The sequence below is a fragment of the Dreissena polymorpha genome, chromosome 3 (genome assembly GCF_020536995.1).
Source record: "Dreissena polymorpha isolate Duluth1 chromosome 3, UMN_Dpol_1.0, whole genome shotgun sequence".
In the NCBI taxonomy this organism is placed as follows: Eukaryota; Metazoa; Mollusca; class Bivalvia; order Myida; family Dreissenidae; genus Dreissena; species Dreissena polymorpha.
The window spans coordinates 133768995-133796387 of record NC_068357.1 but is presented as its reverse complement, the minus strand read 5'-3'; the positions used below and the strand labels follow the sequence as shown (position 1 = coordinate 133796387).

Here is a 27393-nt window from a genome sequence, read left to right as displayed (position 1 = left end):
TATTATGTTAAAAATTATGGAGAAATAAATGGGCTGTTACAAACAATCTTGAGGATAAAAAAAACAAGCATATATGTAAATGCATTATAATTTTTTTTAAACTTACAATCATTAACTTAAATATTAATGGCATTTGTTAAATAATTTTGCAATCTTAAATAACAAATGACAACAAATATTGGACAGCAGTCACTAAGAACTTCGATCTGAAATCAAACATGAAAGACGAGTTATCAATTTATGGTAAACACGTGTTATTACCCCCCCCCCCCCTTATCACACACACACACACACACACGCACGCACGCGCGCACGCACGCACGCACGCACACACACACACAATGCGGTATATAAAAAGTGTCATATTTTTTGGACTACATGAAGTATGATCGGACTCCTAAATTCCAGAAGAAGAGAGTCCAAAGAACTCCTTACATAGAATAGTTAGTGTCGAACACTGTAACATGCACACGTCACATTGGTGCTACCATACTTGTTCCAATCATATATAAAATGCACGTGCCAAATTGTTGCTACCATACATGTTCCAATCATATATAACATGCACATGTCACATTGATGCTACTGTACTTGTTCCGATCATATCTTATATGCACATGTCACTTTGGTGTTACTGTACTTGATCCTATCATATCTAAAATGCACGTGTCACTTTGGTGTTACTGTACTTGATCCTATTGTCGCATAGATCGTCGTGACACAATAAACGTAAACAGAGTCCAATGTTGATTTCTTTACGTTTCATTTCTGCTTATTAACACAACACAATGGTGTCATAATGTTTGTCAAATACACGATACATGCGAAGCCCGCAACGGACCCAGCCCGCGAAAGCAAGCAATAATCGTCTTCTTTTTAATATAACCGCAAAATGTCCTTTCTACATAAAACATCTCGTTTAATACTGAAATACACACAAACATAAAATAATACTATTCCTTATAACATATTTGATTGGTCAAAGCGTTTTATTGACTACTCGTTGATTTCTAATTTGCTTGGTCAAAGAGTTCCTTTACAACTTGTTTCTTGCCGATTGGCTGCCCGCTAAAGCACTGTTCCAAAATGACACTCCCCGGGAATGGTGTAGCCAAATTATTCACGTGTTTACCCATTTATCGGATATTCCTTTCAGACATCCGATTTGACTACTTCTGGTGATAATAAGGTATTATTGTAATCGTCTTCATCGTATAGTTCAATGGATGTAAGAGATAATTTAATAAGATTAGGATTTCCGCGGCAGTACTTTGTACGTCTGGTGATAATAAGGTATTATTGTAATCGTCTTCATCGCATAGTTCAATGGATGTAAGAGATAATTTAATAAGATTAGAAATCCCGCGGCAGTACTCATGACTATTTTATCAACTTGGATACCTTGTTAAATACACGTCGCTGAGTAACAGATTCATTCGTCTAGAGTATCTTATTTTTGACCTTTCAAATTGTTGATTTAGTCTACTTTAACAATGAATGTAAAGGTATGTCTGGTTTTTACTTGCGAGAGATCTTAATTAAAAAAACAAAAATTTTCAAATCCTATAATCATGGCCAATATAAAACAAAGATTTATTATTAAATTTCCAAACTTCATTTATGTTATTATTGTTTCTAACATTCAAATATTTTCTTTATAGAACCCTTATTATTATGATATAAGATGTATCATAAATTACAACAGTTATTTTATTTATAAATATTAAATTATTGTTAAAAAACTTTTAATTTTTCTTACATTATTAAAACATCTATTTAATTTCTGAAATGCATACATGATTTAGTTATATTATTAACACATCTCTTGACAATTTCTGACATACAATTATGATAATTAATTTACTTTTAAATTCCTATCACGTTATTAATATTGTCTGTAACTAAATTTCTATCATCTTGTTATATTATATAACATAATATTTATCAATTAACAATATGTTATATGGATAATTAATTTATTTCTCTTTACTGATGCAATTAAATTTGTAATATTTTATTTAACATTATATGCTGTTACGTTACACTATTATATCTAACATGCACGTGCCACTTTGGTGTTACTACACTTGATCCTATCATATCTAACATGCACATGTCACATTGGTGTTAAGGTACTTTTCCTTTCATATCTAACATGCACATGTCACATCGGTGCTACCGTACTTGTTCCAATCATATCCGCAACATGCACATGTCACTTAGGTGTTACTGCACTTGTTCCTATCATATCTTACATGCACATGTCGCATTCGTGTTAAGGTACTTGTTCCGATCATATCTAACATGCACATGTCACATCGGTGCTACCGTACTTGTTCCAATCATATCCGCAACATGCACATGCCACTTAGGTGTTACTGTACTTGTTCCACTCATATACCCAACATGCACATGACACATTGGTGTTACTGTACTTGTTCCAATCATATCTAACATTCACATTCACATAAGTGCTATCATATTTGTTTCTGTCGTACCTAACTTTCACATGTCACACCGGTGCTACCGTACTTGTTCCTATGTTATTTAACGTGCACATATTACATTGGTGGTACTGTTCTTGTTCCAATCATATCTAACATGCACATGTCACATTGGTTCTACCATACTTGTTCCTATCATATATTACATGCAAGTGTCACATTGGTGTTACCTGCATGTACTATATTTGTTTCAATCATATCTCACGTGCACATTCGATCCACATTGGTATTACTGTACTAGTTCCAATCCTATCTAACATGCACTTGTCACATTGGTGCTACTGTACTTGTTCCTATCGTATCTAGCATGAACATGTCACATTGGTGCTACCATACTTGTTCCAATCATATTAAACATGCACATGTCAAATTGGTGCTACCAGCATACTTGTTCCTATCACATCTAACATGCACATATCACATTGATGTTACTGTACTTGTTATCGTATCTAACATGCACATTTCACATCAGTGCTACCATACTTGTTCCAATATATCTAACATGAACACGTCACTTTGGTGTTACTGTACTTAATTTGTTCCTATCATATCTAACATGCACATGTCAATGCGGTGCTATCGTACTTGTTCCGATCATATCTAACCAATCATATCTAACATGCACATGTCCAACAGTGCTGCCGTACTTGTTCCTACAATATTTTACATGCACGTGCCACATTGGTGTAAATGAACTTGTTTTTATCTGACGAAATTTAAACATGTTATTGGACTGAATGTTTTGGTATACCAACAGCCGACTCTATTTTTAGATCAATGGGAATTCCGTTCAGTTGCTATTAATATTTACGCATAACACGTATAGGAAAACGCAAATTAAATCAAGTTACTTACTGTTAGGAACATAAAAAGCAAAATGCAGCCGACGGGAGATTTAGTTCCACAAAGTCGACCTTTGTACCAAGCTATTCATGGACCGGGTCAGGTAAGCTATCATGTATTTTGTCACGTATTTTCGTGTTTCCTTTTCAACATGTGAAAACTATTGCAATGGAAAGACCCCCGATAATGTTGAAGAACTTCAGGTCTAACCCTTTTGCCATTATGTATGTATGGACCAATGTAGATCTATATATTTGTACAATGTCATTACTTGGAAATAAAATATGTTTAAAGTAAAGTTTCCTTTCATTGCGAGTTCTCTTCCTACTTTCGTAATTAATTCAAAATATGTAAATATTCAAAATTCGTAAATAATTCAAAACTAAATTCCTGATAACATGGTTTATGACCCAATTGTTTTAATTTCTCAAAGCGAGATATATGAAGGTAAAAATTCTTTTATTTAGAGGGAGTGCTGTATCAGAAGAAGATATTAAAGACGACAGAAATTTCCTGATTTTGTCATGATTAAGCGAGACACTTCATAAATTACCATAATTGGTCCTTCTTTATCCCTTTATACACGTCTTTTTCTGGCCAGTCCTTTAATTGTGTATTAGTCTATACATAACCTGTAAACACCCATGAAGTAGGCCTACATGTTAATGGTGACTGTGTTGATGTGTGATGTAGAATTTGTGTCAGTGACGCTCGATTGGTCATTGTCGGCTCGGGTACTACTTAAATGTACCCCGGGTACTCTTCAGTATACTTAAATGTACCCCGGGAACGGTAAATATACTAACACATACCTGGGAATCATAACGCTAAATCGTTTGTTGTCGGCTATTTTTTTTTTTATTAAAAAAATAAATATGTTCATATTTATGTGAATATTCTGTAAAATAGCCTCTATATTATCGAAACTCCTACTTAAAAAGCATGTTGAGGAAATGTTTTTAAAAGAGAATTCTGTTTCATATTTCGTAGCGCGTTTTATGACATCAGATTTTGGGCTGGAATAATACTCGAGTACAGTCTAAACTGGCCAGGTATGTGTTCGTGTATTTTCCGTACCCGGGGTACATTTAAGTATACTTAAGAGTACCCGGGGTACATGTAATTAGTACCCGAGCCGACAATGACCAATCCAGCGTCAGTGACCTCTGAGTGAGCCATATTTTACAAATTTATTATAAAGAAACAATTGATTATTTGGCATTAAATTAAATTAAACAACGCTATGAAAATGCACAAATGAAGAGTGTCAAAATTTGTGCAAAGAATTGAATAAAAACTACAAGTACTTTAATCAAGAAAATTTGTAAAATATATTGACACTCAAAATAAGAAGTATGTATTTACTACTAAATCTGATGATGTCATCTTGTATCATTTCGTCGCAGAATGTTAACAAGCATTTATGTTGAAATCCGATGCGACATTGTGTGGCACTATTAGAAATGGAATCCCTTTCAGCCTCGTATTGGAATTCTACAAGTCATCTGACGTCGCGCTAATGTCAATTTTGGATTATTATGAAAAGGTTCTATTAAGTGCAAGAGCTTGGTTCGAAGATCAAAAGCATGACTCATGATGAAAGAATGAGAGTTGATATGAATGCAGGAGTAACAGGGTTGAAGGCGTATACAGTTTTAACTGTCTTTTTTCACGATACCCAGTATCGTATTTATATTTAGTGGTCTGAAATGTTCTGCTTCACAATTCTGTAAAGGCTTATTAAAAAAATTGCATCATAGCTACTTATTAATTTTATACATTCCTCATCGCATTTTGTAATCACCTAAAATTCTTTGTGCCACACACAAGAATCACAGTTCTTCTGGTAGTGGAATTTACAGCATTTCTCTTTCCAGCATTATACATTATGTTCAAGGTACTCTTAGATTGGTTGACTGTTTGAAGTGCTTTCCAAGCTTGGGTGTCATTGTTCCAAATTCCAATACTTAATAACTACAGTGGAACCAGGCACCCTCGGGTCCAGAGGAAATTCCATATTAGGGAAGATTCCGGTTTAGAGACGAAATTTACTGTTTTACTTTAAGAAGGTCAATTACATAGCCTAATGTGAAAAAAACACACTTTCAGCAAATTTCAATTGTTTATTTCGATATAACATTCATATTGCATCATATAAGAACATCACATGTCACTTAATCTGTTGATTCAATAGAAATTTGTCTTTTAAGCCCAAGTCTCACTATTGCCAGAAGAGCCTGGGTCCACCCTGGTTTGCTAACGCTGGTTGACCGACAAGAACTGGGATGATTTGTCAAAAAAATTTCAACGCCGTCACCATATTTCCCGGTGCTGCTCCGAGTGAAGCCGGTCAACAACCCGGCAGATTCCCAGTCAGCCGCGGACTAGCTACGTTTTATCCCGGTGAAGCCCTGGCAGTGCCCTGGTTGTCGCCGGTAATGCCCAGGTGGAGCCTCGGTGAAAGCCAGCAGCGTCCTGGCAGAGCCCGGTCTACGGAAACTCCGCCAGCTCTCACTGGCGCATTAGACCCCGGTATAATTGGGGTCGTCGCCTCCAATGCCCAGGCGGAGCCCCGATGAATGCCAGTGGTGTCCTGGTAGAGGGACGGTTTACCGATGTACCATAGTTTTACCGGAACTCTGCTGGCATTCACCTGGGCTCCTCCTGGGCACCACCGGCAACAAATGGGGCGTTGCCGTAGCTCTACCGGGGTCTGTATGGGCCCCTTTGGAGCTACGGCCCCATCCCAGTTCCCGGTGCCGTCCCGGTTGTTTCCGGTGCCGTGCTGGTTGTTGCCGGTCCTTCCCAGTGACTCCCAGTTCATCCTGGAGGTATTAAACATTTTAATACTTACCTGGTGGAGCCCTGGTTGTTCCCAGTCATCCCTGGTTCGTCCCCGGTGGAGCCCTTGTTCATCCCAGTAGAGCCCCAGTTCATCCCTGTAGATCACGGATCACGCACCGAGGCTCCACTGGCATCATAGTGAGACTGGGCCTTTAGGTAGTGAACAATGCAGATGGCTATGTATTCAACCCAGTCTGTCTTTCAGGTAGTGAACAATTCAGGTGTATGTATTCACTGCAGTCTGTCTTTTAGGTAATGAACAATGCAGATGGCTATGTATTCACTGCAGTCTGTCTTTTAGGTAATGAACAATGCCGGTGGCTATGTATTCACCATGGATGATATGGACAGATGCAGGCGGTTCCTTATCATGGGTACGGAAGGAGGCACATATTATGCGAAAGAAACAGATCTTAAAAGAGGAAATGTTCAGTGCATCGATCGGTAGGTGTGTCAGGAATAAATTTATCAGTCAAAGAGTGAGACAATGGTGTTCACAGTCGGTTACTCCAGCCTTAGACCCCCTCGCTATCCTATTGATTATTACAATTATCACTGCTTTCACATCCATTCTTGTGACATAATCATGTATTTATTATTATTTTTTCTAATTTTAAAACATCTATTATTTACCATTCAAGGTGTTAATCCTTGCTTTATTTAATTTTGCTAAAAAAAATTGTATTTGTGTCTTGTTTAGTTTATTTGTTTTGTGTCGATCTGTTTGACAGTTGGTTCTGTGTCTTAAATAAAGGACCACATGCCATAATAAGGTTTTGTCTGGCTGTGCTGCTCATCTTTCTGTAGTGCGTATGTGACTATACAATGCAGGCTTTTTCCGCCCTATGCCACGGGTCCGAAATTCGGCCCCATTCCTAATGCAAATCTGGTTGTTTTTTTCCCCAATTGAAAAAAAAAATTCCAATTCCAAAAAAAAAAAAATAATTTATTATTATTTTTTTTTACCTTAAAATATATAAGTTAACATGAACCGGTGTAGAAAGTAGAAAGTGTTGCATAATTAAATTATCTGTTGCCTTGAATTTGTTTTAAAAACTGTAAAATATGTTAATGATTATTTAAGACTTTCCTTATTTTTCTCAAAATCCGGCGCTTCACACGATTTTTTTCACCTCTAAAAAGGCCAGGCCTTTTCCCCAAATTCAGATTAAAAAACCTGCACTTATCACACATGTTCATAATACTTTGTAACATTTTAATACTAAGTTATCAAAATAGTCGTTATTTACCAGTTAACAGCTTCTTTGAAATATAAAAAACATTATTTACATGCGATAATTTTTCCCAATTGAGCCAATTTTGCGAATATTTTTTTTCCCAAAATGGGGGTTTTCACGACACGAAATTCCAAAAATTCCAGTGTGGCGTATTCCCAAAATGGAGCGGAAAAAGCCTGCAATGGTTGATATATGTGTGTCATAAAATAGTCAATAAACAATAATAGTACGCATGTCAAGATCCCTTAATTTGATTCCAAAGACAATGTTTGAGGTTTACTGCAACCATATCCTTTATGTTGTTCTTTATTTTACATAGTCAGTATCTGTTAATAGTTATTTTATTTAACTGTAAATTTGCTGTAAATGGTATATCTTTTATGTGCAAGCTTCTGAATTGCAGTTTAATCTCAGATGGAAGAGGAATAGAAGCTGTGGAAGCGATCCGTGACATAAGCATCAATCGACGCAATGTGCGTCAGAATTCCCTGCTGTATGCATATGCTATCTGTTGTCGATCAAACAACAAAGAAGTAAAGAAGCGAGCATACAGCTACTTGTCAGAGATATGCCGGATCCCGACTCATCTGTTCATGTTTATAAAGTTTTGTGAGGAGGAGAGCAGGGGAGAAGGGGAACCAGCTACTGGTACATATTTGTAATTTCAACAGTGCAGAATAAACGACCCAATCTATTGGGCTATATGGGATTTAGTTATGCCCCGCCTTTTGGGGGAATATGGCTTTGTACCTGTCCATTGGTTTGTCTGTCAGGTTTTTTTTTGAAGACCTTTTTGTTTCTGCATTATTTTCAATAGTGGTTCATATTACAGGTCAGTTTACTTAGGCAGCTGTCTTTAATTGTAAAATTTTCATAAGCAATTTTCTCCTAAAACATAAAAAAATTGTAGTTAAATAGTGTCTGTCATTAGGAAACACATAACTCTAAATTCTGAAAGGACACCTTAAAAAATTAGTCACTGAACATCTATATTTCAATTTCTTAACTTATCTTTAATTCACAGACAGCAGGAAGTGTCTTATAAATCTAGCATAGTTGATTAAAAATTTGGTTGAAAGATGACAAAAACATCAGTAAAAAATGACAACCGAATTTTGAAAAATTGACAACACCGTTAACATGCAATAAACGTACCTGCCAGTGGTGTATTCTGGAAGATATTCAGCTTTTTTGCTTTCTCTTTACATCTAAGAGAGTTTATGTTGAACAAGTTAACCCTACTACAAATTATCCTAACTTAAGCATCAAAATGGTGGCAATTAGTTCACGCCACTCTTTGTATACAAATAGAGTGTCCAATGTAAACAAACATGAACTCAACTTGTTATCTGCAGTTGCCTGCCCTTGACAATGTAAACAAACATGAACTCAACTTGTTATCTGCAGTTGCCTGCCCTTGACACTATATAACGTGTCGTACTTGCCAGAGTAAAGGAGTATGGGTACCAGACCACATGATGTTCAGAATTCTTAAAGCGTTTTATAATCAAGAATCTCCAGGGTGTGGTGCACATGATATGTACCCCAAAGTGATTGTCCTATAAGTTTATGGTATTTCCTGAATAAGAACAAAATGATCGGCCTTTACAATACAAATATTAAATAGGGATTTTTGTCTAAATTTTTGAAAAACAATCTGCGATTTGTGAATTTTATTGGCAAATTCTGCTGATGCAGATCTTAATCACTGATCTAGGGAGAGAACACTTTTAATAATACATATATGCAAATTGGACTTGCAAGAACAAAAATACAATTCTTGAATTTGAGTTAAAGTGGTCAAATGTCAAGGTCATTGGGGCTTGTCTAAAGATATTTGTTTCAACATGATGTTTGGTACATGAGAAAAGTAAGACGCCTATCAATTTAGCGTTCAACATTTCAAAGGTTAGGGTCAAGGGATTTTATTATGAAAAAATATTATTGCCTTAAGCCAGTTTGTTTGAGCATGATATCTGGAGAATGTTTTGACCTATGAGCATTCAAATTAATATGCTGCATGGCTCGACATGTTATCGGTATTCAAATTGTCCAGGAAAACCTAAATATTGGTACTGACAAGTAAAAAAATAATCAAGTCTGAACTTGGTCATCTAAGGGGAGTAGTTGTGTGGCGGCCCGGTTAGCTCAGTCGGGAGAGCACTTGCCCTGTAAGCGAGGTGTCCCAGGTTCGAGTCCCGGACTGGCCGCACAATTTTCTCCCCTTACGTGACCAAGTTCAGACCGTGACACTGGCAAACATGTTTTCCGCTCCGATATAAAATGGCAAGAAAATTTGTTGAAAAAATCCAGTGGTTTGTCTGGTCTTAACTTTTTTAACTTGATGTTGACATTTAACCTTAAAGCAAAAAGTATTAGAAGACTTAAACTCTATGCTGTATTGATAAAAAGGGAGATAAATTACATAGTTCAATTTACAAAAAGTTGAACACTTGCCGCAAGTTCCTTTATAGATAATGTGAGAACTGCATTTCACATGAAGCTTATTTGCGTTAGATTTTGTACATATATTGTTATAAGTGGACTCTAATTTCCAAGTTATAGTCAGTTTTGTTTGTTAATATATGTGTCTTGTTCTGAGAAAACTGGGCTTAATGCATGTGCGTAAAGTGCCGTCGCAGATTAGCCTGTGCAGTCCGCACAGGCTAATCAGGGACGACACTTTCCGCTTTTATGGTATTTTTAGTTTGAAGGAAGTCCCTTCTTACCATAAATGAAGTTTAAGTGAAAAGTGTCGTCCCTGATTAGCCTGTGCGGACTGCACAGGCTAATCTGGGACGGCACTTTACGCACATGCATTATGCCCAGTTTTCTCAGAACAAGACACAAATAAATATATTGTTATGCACAATAATTTATTGTTACACTATTAATGCATCTATTGCAATTGTAACAGGATTGTGGTGTATGATATAGTTAATTAATTATTAAGAATATCAGTCATTTTGTATCATTGGTTTGTGTTTATACTGATTAGGCACAATATAAGGACCTTCTTTTAGTTGACTATTTACAAAACAAACCAGTATGTTTTATGGCAATTTCGGGGCCGATATTCGGCCCCATTCCCCTCAAGAAAGAGTATATATTTTTCCCCATAGTTTTTTCCCCAATTTTGTAGAAAAAATCCCCTCCAAAAGTTTTTTTTTTTTTTAAAAAGAACTGTCAAATGATAAATATATATATCAAATTTATTTCATAAACAATTAACAAAGTATATAAATATAATTAATATGATTTTGAATAATTATAAAGAGTTATATTAAATTATTTTTTTCCAAATCAGATGACTTCACATGAATTTCATTTTTTTCCCAAAATGGCCAGGAAAAGGCCTGATGTATCTATTTGTTGATAAAAACATTCCAATTTGGTCCATTTTATTGTTTAAAAAAATCCCAAGTAGACTCAAAATGGCTAGGAAAACACTGTGCATGAAGGCTGAACTGTCTGAAACTAATGTTGAAAAAATTATTGATATATATTTAAGAAAAAGGACAGCGAAATTCAGCTGTGAACATTACATTCATACATACATGTGTATTCATATAATAAATATCATTACATATGAAAGAGTGAATTTTTAATTTTCCCCTTTTCCTAATAAACAACGTGTTTTTCCCCTTTGGACGGGCCCCGCCACCATTCACCTATAGGTGAAAACAACACTGCAAGCATATACAAATCTGTGTGTATATATGCATGTGCAGGAACTGGATGGGGTAGAGCCCACAAACGAGCAGTTGCCAAATGGTACACAAACTTCATCAACAATCCCGAGAAGTTGGCGCGTCTCGTTACCAAGTACAAGAACAGAGAGGGCTGGACACACAAAGACCTTCTGAGACTGGCCCATGTCAGCACTAAAGACCCTGTGGTTGGATTCATATTGAGGTAGAGAACAATTCATAAAAACATCAGTTTGGAAAACAAAACACAGTTATCATTGTAAAACCAGGGTGAACATTCTACTTGCCCTGTTTCAATTTGTTACTAAAATTTTGCTCAGTGAAACATGATTTTTGAAATACTGGCCTGTTAGTTTGACCTGATGCTGAGGTTATTTAAGGCTTTTGTGTTGTACCAGGTTTGCCTCTTGTTGCAACATGATGAGACTGTGCCACTGCATAGACACCCTATTGTTTTATCAGACTGTTTTAAATAGCTGCCAGTCTACATGTGGGGGAAATATGTATGTCAACATTCTTTATTTTCCTGCACAATGTCATAATGTTTAAATATTTCCTTCATTGCACAATATGTCTCTTTATTTTAGGTACATTGTCAAAGGCTATGCAAAGGCCCAGGAGATGTACATATGCAATACAGCTAGACAGACAGACGAAATAGCGCGTCTGGCCATGCTGGAGGGCGTCAACAACCTCATACAAGGCGTCGATCAAGCAAGCGCGACAACAGACCCCAACCAGCTATGTGAGCTCATTGAGAAGTACCAGCTAAACTGGGAACACTGTCCCTCTCAGTTGCTGCGGAGTCCTGAAGTGTGGCGGCAGTTACTGAAAAAGATGCCCATTGAGGCGATGGTGCGGAACCTTGGACGGATGACGGAGCTGAAGTTGTTTGAGGGAGAGGGTGGCCAGGAGTCGCTGGTAAATGTCAGATCTGGGGATGAATGGTCTAATATATGCCACTCGATGATGTATTTCACTTACTGCATTGACCCACCATTAAATACACCTGTAATCATTCTCTTAGCTGACTTATCAAAGGTTCACTGCACTGTTTCCTTAATATCTGTGTATTGAACACTGCTGAAAAATGTCTATCCATTCCAACCATAGTAAATGCCAGTAAACAGGGATCATAAAAAAACTCGGCCTCTAAGTTTAGAGTTAAAAGGGATAGTCAACTTTACAACATGAAGTACCATGAAAAAAAATGAAAAATAATTGTATCCACATTATTATACATGTATTAAGTTATCTAAAAACATGTAGCCATCACTTGGAAAAAAAATCATAGTTTTAATCTGGTTTCCATGTATGTAAAAGTTAGGTCCCCAGGTCAAATCTTCAAAAACCAACTTGTTACCACTCTAGAAAAAGATTTGTGACTTAATCTAGATGAAACTTCTTCACAATATCCATCTTAACATTTTCTGGGTTCAAATCTGGGTCACATGCATCAAATCAATCTTGATGAAACTTGGTCGGAATGTTTGTCATGACAATATCTCGGGCAAGTTTGAATATGGGTCACTTGCATCTTAAAACAAGGTAACCAGGTTTAATCTCATTCAAAATTCTTACCACTCTTGGGGCGACATTTATTACCTGAGCTTGATGAAACTTGGTCAGAATGTTTATTTTGACAGTTTCTAGACCAACTTGAATCTGGGTGATGTGTGTAAAAACTATGTCACCAGGTAATATATGGTCAGAATGTTTATTTTGACAGTTTCTAGACCAACTTGAATCTGGGTCATGTGTGCAAAAACTATGTCACCAGGTAAAATATGGTCAGAATGTTTATTTTGACAGTTTCTAGACCAACTTGAATCTGGGTCATGTGTGTAAAAACTATGTCACCTGGTAAAATATGGTCAGAATGTTTATTTTGACAGTTTCTAGACCAACTTGAATCTGGGTCATGTGTGTAAAAACTATGTCACCTGGTAAAATATGGTCAGAATGTTTATTTTGACAGTTTCTAGACCAACTTGAATCTGGGTCATGTGTGTAAAAACTATGTCACCAGGTAAAATAAAAACAAAACTTGTTGCCAATCTAGAGGCTACATTTCTCTCATGATGAAATTTTGTCAGATTGTCAGGGAATGTGTAATTGACACTCGTCTGTTAGTAATTGATTTCGCTTAAGTCACAAAATGGATATCCTCTTAAATTTGAACAATTGATATTTTTTGAATTTATTTTTTTGCTTTTAAACAAAAAATAAAAATTTAAAAATACTGGTAGCAGTTCCATACACATTTTAAATTCAATTATTAAAAAAATTAAATAAATGTAAAAACTTTGCGCACTATTTTTCAACTTCTAGATTTGGAAACCTTGATTATTCCAGACTTTTGACAACTGGAGCATTTCTGTCATCCTATCACAACCTGGATGTACAAAAGAACCACCAAGCTTTCATGCCATCTGTAATACTACTAAATGTACTTCCTTTTTAAATAGAACAACTAGTAATGTTGATGAATTGTAGCCTTTCTCTGGGAAACAGGGTTGTATGAATGTGCATAAAGTGTTGTCTCAGATTAGCCTGTGAAGTCTTCACAGGCTTATCAGGGAGAACACTTTCCTCATTACTCTATTTTCATTTAGAATTGAGTTCCTTTTAACAAATAATTGCATGAAAGCAGAATGTCTTGTCCCTGATAAGCCTGTGCGGACTGGGCACTTTACGCACATTCATTTGACCCAGTTTTAACAGAGCGTGACGTGTTTTCTTGTCAGGACCTAGTACTAGATAAGCTGCGCTCCATCAACACTGAGGCTGAAGTGCCGATGGAGGAGGAAGGTGATGGTGGAGAGGGTCCCAGTAGGGGCCGCAGGGTCAACTTCCTTCATCCTTTCAAGATCCTTCTGGCCCTTGAAGCATACAGGAAAGGTAGGCTTTGTACTTGTTTGAGAGACCCATTCTGTCAATAACAAACTGCACGGTGAGAAAAGAATGTTTCTGATTGAATCATGCAGGGTTTTAGACTCTGCGATAGAAGGAAAAAAAGGTCTCTTACATGTGGGATTTTTTTTTATACATTCCTCGACGAAGAAAAAGCGGTTATACTCTCTATTGATGTCTGTCTATCTGTGTGTCTGTAGACACAAACTTTTCAAACTTGTCTCAAGTAGATCTCCCGATATTTAAAAAATAGTTTGTGAACATTAGTTTGTTGGCGAATAACCCATGGCCGGAAGTTTAGATGCGTAGGGATTAAATTACAAGTGCGAAGCACGAGTGAACTGAAACCACACCTCTAAACTCCCGGCCGTGGGTTATTCGACAACAAACTATAACATACACGAATTATTTCGATTCTAACACGGTTTTTACTAAAGATTTATACAATGTATCTTATTTTTCTTGTGTACTATTTTATGTGAAGTTACGCCCATAAAAATAACTTTTGGCTGTTCTGTTGTCAGATCTCCGCCCTCAATTCATAAAATACTGGATTATTATGCTGGTGGAAAATGTATTGGCATGTTTTGTTTAGTTACAGCGCATGCTTTCAGTGTATAAGCTCCGCCCATAATTATAGCAGAATAACCCTTAGACGATTTTCTTCTTTGTTTATATGAAATTTGGCATGTGCCGTGTTAGAATAAAATATAACCTTTAAACATGATGCATTTTATTGAATAATTTGAAATGAAGTTGTGCAAGTACAAGTTTTATTATAATGGGTCAACATTGCTGAAGTTGTTGACCATTTTGAACTTTCTGTTACATAATTTACACAACTCCCTACATACATTTGTATTACAGTATGTGACTTTTGTGGGTATTTGTCCCTACTGTGACGAGCTCTAGTTTTGTTTCTCAGTTGATGAAAGTGGAAAGAAAGGTAAGCTGACCTGGACTCCTAACCAACAAATCGTGGACGCCCTTGACTCCGCCTTCTATCAGGCATTCTCCCAGGTCACACCTACTGGCAAGAACTACTATCTGGGTGTTGATGTCAGCGGATCTATGGGTGTGCCTGTACTCGGATCCAGGTAAACAACAAACAGGGTTCTCTATAGAAGAATCACTTTTTGTGCACATTGATCTTGTCTGCTTTTGGACAATTTTTAGTTGTGGTATATCAATAGAATGATACTATAGACACTTTTGAATACAAAAGGGCCTTGGGACTTAAGGCGCTCTGAGAAACATAGGAACTTAACTAATTTGGCTTGAAGTTTGAATTTAAGATGTTAACAATTACTTTCTTTGCTTTTTAAATTAGTAAGCTTTTTTGTTTTATCTCAAGTGACCAGGTTTCAAATTCTGTAGAGATTTCATGTGGACAAACAATTTGACCAATGTTCATGAAGATTGGACTAAGAATGTCACTTCTAGAGTGTTAACATTGTTTAACTATAGCAATATAAGGAAAACTGCCTGCCCCATGGTGGCCTTGTTTTTCAACAGACCGAAACCATTTTTTAAATTCAGACAAGATATAAGAAAAACCATCAAAACCAAGTTTCATGAAGATAAGACTTAGAATGTGATTTCTAGAGTGTTAACAAGGTTTTACAATAGCAGTGTATGGAAAACTGCCCCCTCTCTAGTGGTCATATTTTTCAACAAACTGAAACCAGCTTCAAACTGAGCCAAGATATCATAAGAGCAAATATTTTAACCAAGTTTAAGGAAGTTTTTTTTAAATTTGTTTATTCGACATAAATGTGACTTCAAGATTGTTAACAAAGTTTTACTATAGTGATATTAGGAAAATTGTTTCGCCCCTGAGGGCCATTTTTCAACAGACCATACCAATTTAAAACCCAGCTGAGATGTTTTAAGAACAAAATTCAATGTTCTGCCGCAGTTTCATGGAGATTGGTAATAAGTGACACTTATAGAGTGTTAACAAGGTTTGACTACATGTATAGCCATATCACAAAAACTGTCCCGTCCCCTTGTGGCAATAGTTTTCAACAGAATTGAACCATTTACAAACTCGGCCAAAAAATCATTGGAACAAATTGTCTGACCAAGCTTCATGAAGATTGGACTATAAATGTGACTTTAAGAGTGTAAACAAGGTTTTGCTGTAGTCATTTAAGAACAACTGCCCCGCCCCCTGCCTGCCATGTTTTTCAACGAAATTGAAATCAGTTTCTAACTCAGATATGAGATCATGAGAACAAATGTGATGACAATGTTTCATTGAAATTAGAAAATAAATATGACTTAAAGAGTGTTAACATTACAAGCCTTTTCTTCAATGTGACCTAGTGACCTAGTTTTTTACCCAACGTGACTCTTTTTCAAACTCTGCCATGATCATGTTATTGGGACAAATCTTCTGACCAAGTTTTAAGAAGATAATAAATAAAGCCGCTGGAATGTTTGCAACGCAAATGTTGACAACTCCACACTGACAAAAGGTGATCACAAAAGCTTACCATGAGTATGGTGTGCTCATGTGAGCAGAAAAAGGTATTAAAACATCACAGGTCAAGGCCACAGGGACTTGTAACAGGACAATTATTTCAACGCAATAAGTTGAGAATCCTTAAAGTAGGATCATATAAATTAGTATGCTGCTCTTAAAGAAAGGGCAACCCCTATAGAATTCGGGAAAATCTCCTAAAAGTGGCACATTTTGCTGACTATATTGTAGCGTGATCACATGTCAGATGGCAGCTGCTGCCATGATGATGACCACTGTGAGAACAGAGAAGAACTGTGAGATCAGAGGTAAGGTATGCTTGCTGGCTGTCCGGTAAGACATTGATCGTTCTTGATTAAAGTTTAACCCTTTCAAATGCTCAAAACTTATAATTCTCCTCTAAATGTAAGTTTTATTTCGTAAAAGGAAAATGACTAAATGTAGTCAAATACTGACTGCAAAAATCAGAGATTTTTTTTAAACCAAGTTTGTGCACATTTCCAAATAAATTTTGAATATTTTGGATATATAATGCTTTAAGTTATAGCAAACTCTTTCTACACTTTGGAGGGATATGTTATCTTGAACGTTAAAATAAGTCCTAACCATAAAGTGAAGATGTGCAAGACACCCTTTTCATTACCAGTGATCAATGTTTCCTTCAAGTATGTTGCCTTGAACTTTTATTGCAAACATTAAACTATGGCAAATTGTCTTAATTTAGGGAACACTTACACTGATTTAATGTTCACAAATGATTGTTGCATACTTTTTATGCCCCCTTTCGAAGAAAAGGGGGTATATAGTTTTCACACTGTATGTCAGTCTGTCTGTCAGTCAGTCACACTTTTTGTGTCCACTCTCTAATTCAAATAGTTTTCATCCGATCTTTACAAAACTTGGTCAAAAGTTGTATCTAGACAATATCTAGGTCAAGTTCGAATATGGGTCATGCCGGGTAAAAAAATAGGTCACGGGGTCGAAAAAACAAATCCAATGGAAGTAATAAGCTTTAATTGGACATAATTATCTGACCTGCCAAATTATATATTTTTGTTAAATAAATCAAAGCGGGGCAGTAGGCGGCATTGTGTTTCTGACAAACACATTGTGGTAAAAGTTCAAGGTCAAGGTCATCCTTCAAGGTCTAAGGTCAAAAATAAAAATCCAAGGGCAGTAATAAGCTTTAAAGGGAGATAATTATTCAATATAGAACATAGCAACTTGATATTTGGCATGCATGTGTATCACATGGAGCTGCACATTTTGAGTGGTGGATCTACAGTCATGGTAGTGGCTTTTAATTAGTTGCTACTAAAAATAGAGATTTGTTAGAGACAATTATTTTCAAGGGAACTAATTTATATAATTATAAATTTCAGACTATATATTTCCTTACCAAGAATTTAAGTTCTTTTCACAGTTACTGTACAGATTTTTTATTTTGATTATTTATAACTCAAAGGATTAATTTGTCAATGTTTTTTTTTTAATGATATAACTATCATTCCTTTCCTGTTGTAATTTGTGAACGGTAGGGTTCATTACATACCTGTGGACTTATGTCCATAGATACACAATGAACTCTGGCTATGATCTCTTTGATAAACCACTGGCCTTGGTTGTCAGCGATGTCTGATGGTCATTTTTGACTGTCTACAGACCCCCCCCCCTGGGTGGATTGGGAAAAAATCCAAGAGAAGTAATAAGCTTTAAAGGGAGATGATTTCTATACCTGTCAAATGATAAACAGAAATTTTATTTCAAAGCAGCGCAGTAGGGGGCATTGTGTTTCTGACGAACACATCTCTTGTTTTGGACAATTATGAAAATAAGTGATTAGAATTAAGCAAGAAACATTATTTACCTACACCTAAGTTTAAACAATTATTATGTTACTTTTTGTATGTAATGATCAGAACTTTATATGTAGTAACATAATGAAATATTTTATTTTATTTTACCCAGCAGAAAAGGATTGATGGTGTTTATATTGAAGGGGCCTATGTCAATGGCATCATAATGGTGCTTTTCTCATGGAGATCACACCTGTTTACTTTAGGTTTCTAAGGAAAATTTTGTGAAGTAGAACAACGACACTAATTTTTTTTAAAGTTTGCCAACAAATTCATGAATCATTTATTTTAGGTTTTTTATGTACTATCACTAAGAAAAATAAGGGCCAGTAGATATTATTGGCTAATTTATGGTAAATGTATTGTAAGTCTAAAACATTTTCTAATGGAATCTGATAAAAATGTGTAAGTTTTCCTAAAGTGGGTTGCAACAATCTGATTGTTTGTTTTAAACAGTCTAGTAGTGGTTGTTGGCAGTATTTTCCATGAATGTTTTTGTTTTGCTTGCGTACATTTTTCATATGGATTTTTTACTTATCTGTCTTTAACTTTATATTTTATTTGTTAGCATTCAGTGACCGCATGGTGCCACTTGAAATCAAGTGTGACGACAAGATGCAGACAGTACTGGACAAAATGAGAGACATGACTTTTGGCTCCACTGATTGTTCTGTACCCATGAAAGATGCAATCGAGAATAAGTGGAAAGATATCGATGTCTTTATGGTATTCACAGACTGTGAGACATGGTATGAGAAACAAAATTATGTAACATTTTTTAACCCAAGAACTCTCAGTTAAAATTTGTTTGCACAAGTGACCTTTAAAGAGGTGAAAAAAAGAGAAGAGCCAAATAAATAATAATAGCTTGCTTCCTAGCTTATATTTCTGAGAAATTAAACTTGTTGAGTGGGTTGTGATGGGATTTTCTTCCCTTAAGAAACATCTGAAATATGAGCCATGTTTTGCACCATAAGTGAAAGGACATTTCATATTTTTATGTCCCCCACTATAGTAGTGGGGGACATATTGTTTTTGCCCTGTCTGTTGGTCTGTTGGTTGGTTGGTTTGCGCCAACTTTTAACATTTGCAATAACTTTTGCAATATTGAAGATAGCAACTTGATATTTGGCATGCATATGTATCTCATGGAGCTGCACATTTTGAGTGGTAAAAGGTCAAGATCAAGGTCATCCTTCAAGGTCAAATATATGGGTCAAAATCGCTCATTTAATGTACACTTTTGCAATATTTCAATATTCAAGATAGCAACTTGATATTTGGCATGCATGTGTATCTCATGGAGCTGCACATTTTGAGTGGTGAAAGGTCAAGGTCATCCTTTTAAGGTCAGAGGTCAAATATATGTGGCCAAAATCGCTCATTTGATGAGTACTTTTGCAATATTGAAGATAGCAGCTTGATATTTGGCATGCATGTGTATCTTATGGAGCTGCACATTTTGAGTGGTGAAAGGTCAAGGTCATCCTTCAAGGTCAAATATATGGGTCAAAATTGCTCATGTAATGTCACTTCTGCAATATTGAAGCTAGCAATTTTATATTTGACATGCATGTGTATATCATGGAGCTGCACATTTTGAGTGGTGAAGGGTCAAGGTCAAGGTCATCATCCAAGGTCGAACGTCCTATACAGGGACATAGTGTTTCACAAACACATCTTGTTTTAAATGTAAACTTTTTTCGGTATCTGAAAATTGTTCTGCAAATAGAATTACAGTTGGACTTATCTTTTAGCAAATTAGTTTAAAACAGACAACTAATGTAAAAATTAAGTTAATCCATAAAATGATATCTCTCAATCAGTTATTCTTTATGAATGTTTTTTTATGATGTGAAAGAAACTTAAAAAGAATAAAGAACCCGTATCAGTTTTAATCTTTTATGCTTTAGGATTGGAAACGTCCACCCATGCCAGGCTTTGGTGGAGTACAGAAAATACTCGGGGAAACGAGATGTGAAACTGATTGTGTGTGGTATGACTGCTACAGAATTCACAATAGCTGACAAAGATGATAAATACATGCTGGACATCGCAGGATTTGACTCCTCCGCACCGGAGTTAATAGAACGGTTCTCACGTGGGGAAGTGTAGTGGTCTTTGTATTGATGGAATGGAGCATTTTGTTGTACCACTTTTTAGTGAAAGGAGGATGATAAACGTTTCTTTATTAAACAGAAACTAAGGAATAAAAAAGTCAATTTACAAAATGAAGACTTATTGTAGTGCAAATGTTACTGTTGAGGACTTAGGAAAATGTTCATATATGCATATATCATTTGGTGATTTCATATGCTTCACATATTTTAAATGTATAATACATGTATATAATAAATAACAACTGCACACATGTTGAATAACTTAGCGCAGAATATTCAAAGTGATGTTATATGACAGCACTCTAATCAGTAAAGCTTAATATTATTCAGTAATAAAAAATGGTTATGTTGAGGTATACGACTGTAATAATATTGAAAAATATTTACATTGAATTTTAATTGACATGTTTATGTGTACTTTTTAACCAGGTTTTCCGAAGGAAAAAACTGGTTATTAGATTGGAGAATGTCGGCGGGTGGGCGGGCGGGCGGAACAAGCTTTTCCGGACCATAACTTTGTCGTTCATTGTGAGATATTTAAATCATTTGGCACATTTGTTCACCATCATAAGGCGGTGTGTTGCGCGAAAGAATTACGTCGATATCTTCAAGCTCAAGGTCACACTTTGAGTTTAAAGGTCAAAAATGGCCAAAAATGAGCTTGTCCTGGCCATAACTATGTCATTCATTGTGAGATTTTAAAATCATTTGGCACATTTGTTCAACATCATTGGACGGTGTGTCGCGCGAAAGAATTACGTCAATATCTCCAAGGTCAAGGTCGCCACGACTCAAAATATATTGATTTTGAAACAATTGGGGTAAACAATCTGTAACGATGCACATTATGAGTTGGTCTCCCTTTATCAGACTTTTTGGTTTTGTGACAATTTTTTCCCTTTTTTTAACGTATATTGTTGTTTGATAATGAATGGTTTGTTAAATACATTACTCCTTTTTAGCTCACCTGTTACAAAGTGACACGGTGAGCCTATGTGATCGTGTGATGTCCGGCGTGCATGCATGTGTGTGTCCGTCAACAATTTTTTTGTGTAGACAGTAGAGGTCACAGTTTTTATCCAATCTTTATGAAATTTGGTCAGAATGTTTATCTTGATAAAATCTGGGTTGGGATTGTATTTGGGTCATCTGGGGTCAAAAACTAGGTCACTAGGTCAAATAATAGAAAAACCATGTGTAGACAATAGAGGTCACAGTTTTCATCCAATCTTTATGAAATTTGGTCAGAATGTTTATCTTGATGAAATCTGGATTGGGATCCTATTTGGGTCATCTGGGGTCAGAAACTAGGTCACTAGGTTAAATCATAGAAAAACCTTGTGTTGACAATAGAGGTCACAGTTTTCATCAGATCTTAATCAGGGTTCACACAGACCTTGAAAAGTGCTTATAAAAGCTGTGGAGTGCTTAAAAAGTGTTTATTTGCATATTAAAACTTAAAAAATGCTTAAAAGGTGTTTATTTTGGGCTTCAAAAGTGCTTGAAAAACATACCAAGGGTAAAAATATATAATTTCATATCTTTTCCATGAGTCCGATGTCGTAGTTTGTTTTCATTATTTATGACGGTTCTGATCTGTTCTTACTGGCAGGTACTGGATCGGTACAGGTTTTAGAACGTAAGGGAGGCAACTACTACTAATCTTCCGCCTATTGGTCTACTTCGAGTTTTTCTGTACGCATTATGCCATTACAGTGCTGACAAGTTGAAATATGCCAGCAAATAATTGCATTTTTCAGAAAGGATGGCTTATGATGTACCCTTGGGTTGTTGACAATGCCGATTCTAAAGCCAAAGCATCTTGTAAAGTATGCAGAAAAGATATAGAGATTGTTAGTATGGGGGAATCAGTATTGAAAAGCCACCAGAAGAGTGCATTTAGAACATTGAGAACACATATTCAATACAAATAACAGGTTTTGTTTTGGAAAGTGTAATGCCTTCGATCAAATACTATATCATAATGAAATCTCTTACTCTTGATTAAACAGTTGTTACTGTAGCAGGGTAGTGCAGACTGTTGTAAGTCACATAGAATGTTAAGCAAGAAGATACCAATTTAGCAAATGTTGTCAGTATTGGACACAGAATAATATACAGTTTTCAGTAGGTCGGACTAAAAAAGTGCTTGAATTTGGATTTTTACCTTGAAAAGTGTTTAAAAAGTGCTTGAATTTCATTGGAAAAATTTGTATGAACCCTGTTAATGAAATATGGTCAGAAAGTTTGTCTTGTTAAAATCTAGGTTGGGATTGAATTTGGGTCATCTAGGGTCAAAAACTAGGTCACTAGGTCAAAGTTAAAAAAACAACTTGTGTAGACAGTAGAGGTCACAGTTTTCATCCAATTTTAATAAAATTTGGCCAGAATGTTAATCTTTATGACATCTGGGTTGAGATTGTATTTGGGTCATCTTGGGTCAAAAACTAGGTCACTATGTCAAATCATAAAAAAAAACCTTGTGCAGACAATAGAGGTCACAGTTTCCATGAGATCTTTATAAAATGTTATCAGAATGTTTATCTTGATGAAATCTGGCTTGGGATTGTATGTGGGTCATCTGAGGTCATAAAGTAGGTCCCCTGGACAAATCATAGTAAAACTTCCTGTAGACGATAGAGGTCACAGTTTATCAGATCTTTATGAAATTTAGTCAGAATGTTTATCTTGATTGAATCTGGGTAGAGATTATATACAATTCAACTCAATTCCTAAAAATGAACTTATGCACTTTGATGACTTTCAATTTTTGACCACTTGTGCAACTTAATTTATTGATATGAACTATATGAGTTATCAAGTCAGCGGAATTATTTATACTATATATTCCGTGAATGAGAGATTTCATTACTTAACATACTAATATCTTTAGTTTATTTATGTTTTAGTGTACTATGTGAAGGTGAGCCGTAAACGTTTTGGGATTCTTTGAAGATGATGTGTGACATCTCATTTTATTCTGCATTATATTTGATTTAAAATGACCTAAATTAGATGTTACATTCAACAAACATTATGTATGTAACTCACAGTCATGCTAAGTTACCAACAATAATTCTGACCATTAACTTTGACTTAATCATTTTTGTGATGCAGCTATAGTCCTGAAATGTGGTTCATTTGTACTTCATGATATAGCTAGCCATAGTCTGATAGAATTTAAGTTGATGTAGCAAGGTAAGTCAGGTGAGCGATTCAGGGCCATCATGGCCCTCTTGTTTATTTGTTATTATATATTATGTAGTAACCACTACGTAATTAAATAGTTAAATGCTTTTGTTTGTATAAATATTAATTGCGAATGATGTAATTCTTGAAATTGTAGAACCTTTGTGTAGGTAACAATGCTTCCTTATTGCCTCCCATAGTTACTACAGCTTAGAATTTGTTATTGTGATTGTCATGTCATTTGCTACACAATTTCTTATTTCATCGTTGACAGTCTTATGAACTCTATATTCAAAGATTTTAAAATAAAAAACTGCAGCACCCTAGATAGTGAAGTTTCATAGCTTAAAACATGGCCACACTCCCATTCAGCATGAACGGCGTTGTAAAGACATCTGTAAAATATTTATCTGCAAACAGTAAGTGTAAGACTTAAGCTATTGCAAAAAATAAAAACCTTTACATGTATTTTTGAAGCTAATAAAACCTCATTACTTTAAGGACACAATTTGCATTTTTACAGTCTTTTATAATAACAATCGTATATAGATGGGTTTAGATCCAGAACGGCCGAAAACCAAAAAGGCCGCATTTGGGCTCTGTTGAACATTGTGATTCCCAGCTGTACCCCAACATTTACACTGTTTTGTCCATATCATTAGAGTGTGTAAGGAGTATCAGTGCCCTGGGACTTGTTATGAAAAAACTAAGATCATCAAATTGGTCAGGACATGTTGCCCGCTTTGTGCCTGCTTTCCATTCATAGGGACATTAACATTTGCAATGTCGTTCATGAGTTTGCTCGGAAGCATCCTTGGCGGATGGATCTTCCAGACATCATGTCTGAATCGTAGATTGTACCCAGTGATAGTTCTAAGAGATATATGAATTATCTAAGTGATCATTTCTAAGAAAGTACAAATGTCATAACATTAGTTGAATAGTTTTAAGAACATACCTGTGCATAGATTTTCTTGTATTGTTTTTGTTTCAAAATGACATAACATTTGATAGAACTTAAAATAAAGAGTGTTTGCTTAAAATATTTTTTTTATTTGACAGTTTTTGAACCACAAGACTCAACAAGGGGTACATAATATGATTACAACCAAGTTTGTTAAATATCCGCTCATCCAACAGGGTGACCTAGTAGGATATCCAACAAGGTTAAATAGGAAGTCCACCCATCTAACACTGTTAAAAAATTTCTGGTCATAAAGATTATGTCTCAAACCACTTTAGTGGTTTGAGAGACATTTGTTTTACCCCTGTTTGTCTGTGTGTCTGTCTGTCACACTTGATGTCTGTACTCAAGTTCTTGTTTGTTTAACATGCACTTTTATCATGCAAAATGCTGATTAGATAGCAGGAAATTGCATCATTTCAAGGTGCCATTTCAAACATTTTTTGACAAAAGGGAGGGGATACCCATACCACACCCCAGTTGAGCCCCCCCCCCCCCCCCCCCCACTGAAAAACTGCTGGATACGCCTTTGACCAAAAAGTCCCCAAAGCGTACCAAAAACGCCAAAAAATGAACCAAAAAGGCCTTAAAGTAATTATTGTTATTTTAGATTCAAATTGTGTTTACAAAGAAATACACATAAAACAAAATGGAATAAGACATAAAACAGGTTCATGTTTAAAGATTTTTCTTTTCTTTTTTTGTTGTGTAACCGGGTTGAAACATTCATTTCAATTATTCTGTTCTTTTGTTCTGTTTTAATGTTCTTATTTCCCATTATTTCATTGTGTTAACATGGTTTATTTATTAAGCTGTTATCCTGTGGCCAGTCTAAAGAATTAAAGTCAGTCAAGCATATGATTATGTCCAGTTTAGGTAATTGTCCAGTCAGGCTTGACCAGTGATTTTCCCACTCTTTCCTTTGTCTTCTGCAGCCAATTGTATAAATATGGATAACTTTAGCCAATCCAAAAGATAACCTTTGGTTAACTTTATCAGTTTTGGGATATGTTATCCAATGTGGTTATCTTATTGTATAAAATTGCAAGTCGCATTTGATATCTTTATCCGAATTGGTTAAAGTTAGCCAAACAAAAATAACCCACAATGCACATTTTATCTGGTTCCGGTAAAGAAGGTTTCGCGGAAAGTATCATTTCAGACGACACAATGGCCGAAACACTATCGATACGAAAGAAAAGGTCGGTCAACTTTTCGCACGAAGAAACTGCGCTTATTTGTGAAGGGGTTTTGAAATACGAGAAAAGGTTATCCAAGAAATTTTCAAGCGGATCAACACCTGTAACAAAGAAAATACAGGATGAGGCGTGGCCGTGAGCCGAAATTACACAAAAAAGTAAATTCCGTCGGTCGTGCATGTCGCACGATTGACGATGAAAAAGGTATGCGAATGCCAACATTGATATTTCTCGGTCATTTGTTAATACTTGATATGTAAATATATTTATCTATTCAGACTTAGATATCACTGAAATAGTTAAGTGTTAGTATTTCACAAAACGAAGTCGAAGATCAACGTCCATGCGCATACAATCATAGCGACGTACGAAACTCAATCCGTATAAAAAAATTTGAGACTATTATATAGAGTTTATGTATAATAACAAAAATATACAGAGCTTATTGTTTTTCTTTCATTTTAAGAAATGAACAATTTGCAATTTTTTCGTAAATAACTGATTAGTTTCAAATTGCGCGTGTGACTGATTGTAATGTGTTGCATGGATAAATAAGAAAATATGTTGCCGAGATAGAATAAGAAAGAATAGAATTATGTTATAAGTAATTTTACTTTGTGTTATTTATTTAGAAAAAATATCGGAAAATGGTGTCGAAGGCCAGAGAGTCGGTAACGATGGAGCGAAAAACGCCCGGCAGACGGGTGGCGGACATCCGATAAAAGCCCCCGACACGGTAACGATGTCGATCATCGAAACAATGAAGGACACGCCGTCCTTCAGTGGGATTCCGGGTGTCTCTTCATCCGAAACCACCATCGGTGTGTCACTACCTGTGTTCTCAATTATTTATTATTATATAAAAAAAACTATATCGATTATGAAAACTCCACTGCAATTGTAACTTATTAACCAGGTTTTCCGAAGGAAAAAACTGGTTATTAGATTGGCGAATGCGGGCGGGCTGGCGGGCGGGCGGAACAAGCTTCTCCGGGCCATAACTTTGTCGTTCATTGTGAGATTTTAAAATCTTTTGGCACATTTGTTAACCATCATTAGACGGTGTGTCGCGCGAAAAAATTACGTCAATATCTCCAAGGTCAAGGTCACACTTTGAGTTCAAAGGTAAAAAATAGCCATAAATGAGCTTGTCTGGGCTATAACTATGTCATTCATTATGAGATTTTAAAATCATTTGGCACATTTGTTCACCATCATGGGACGGTGTGTCGCACGAAAGAATCACGTCAATATCTCCAATGTCAAGGTCGCCGCGACTAAAAATAGATTTATTTTAAAACAAACTTACAAAGGGGGTTAATTTTGTTTGTTCATTTCAAAAGTTCAGTTTCAGTTGTCTCCCTTTATCAGATTTTTTTTCACAATGAAAACCTGGTTTTGTGACAATTTTGTCCCTTGTTTTTTAATACAGCACAAAATGGGTTATACCTAAATCAAAAACCACTGAAAAGACTGACACTGTCGAGAGCGAAATTGTTTGTTCGGTGCCAGCCTATATACATGTATC

The 27393-nt window shown here is 35.8% G+C and overlaps 1 protein-coding gene and 1 non-coding gene across 2 annotated transcripts; both read left to right on the top strand.

Annotated features, from left to right (window-relative positions):
- Positions 1-3227: 3227 nt before the first annotated feature.
- LOC127871531 (RNA-binding protein RO60-like) lies at positions 3228-24028 on the top strand. The gene is made up of 10 exons (XM_052414559.1): positions 3228-3450; positions 6493-6635; positions 7833-8077; positions 11161-11344; positions 11727-12060; positions 13887-14040; positions 14978-15149; positions 16769-16845; positions 18962-19142; positions 20307-24028. Exons 1-10 carry the CDS (start codon positions 3382-3384, stop codon positions 20506-20508), a joined length of 1761 nt encoding a protein of 586 aa, XP_052270519.1. The 5' UTR covers positions 3228-3381; the 3' UTR covers positions 20509-24028.
- Trnat-ugu (transfer RNA threonine (anticodon UGU)) lies at positions 9566-9639 on the top strand. The gene has a single exon. It is a non-coding gene; the product is annotated as a tRNA-Thr (tRNA).
- Positions 24029-27393: the final 3365 nt, after the last annotated feature.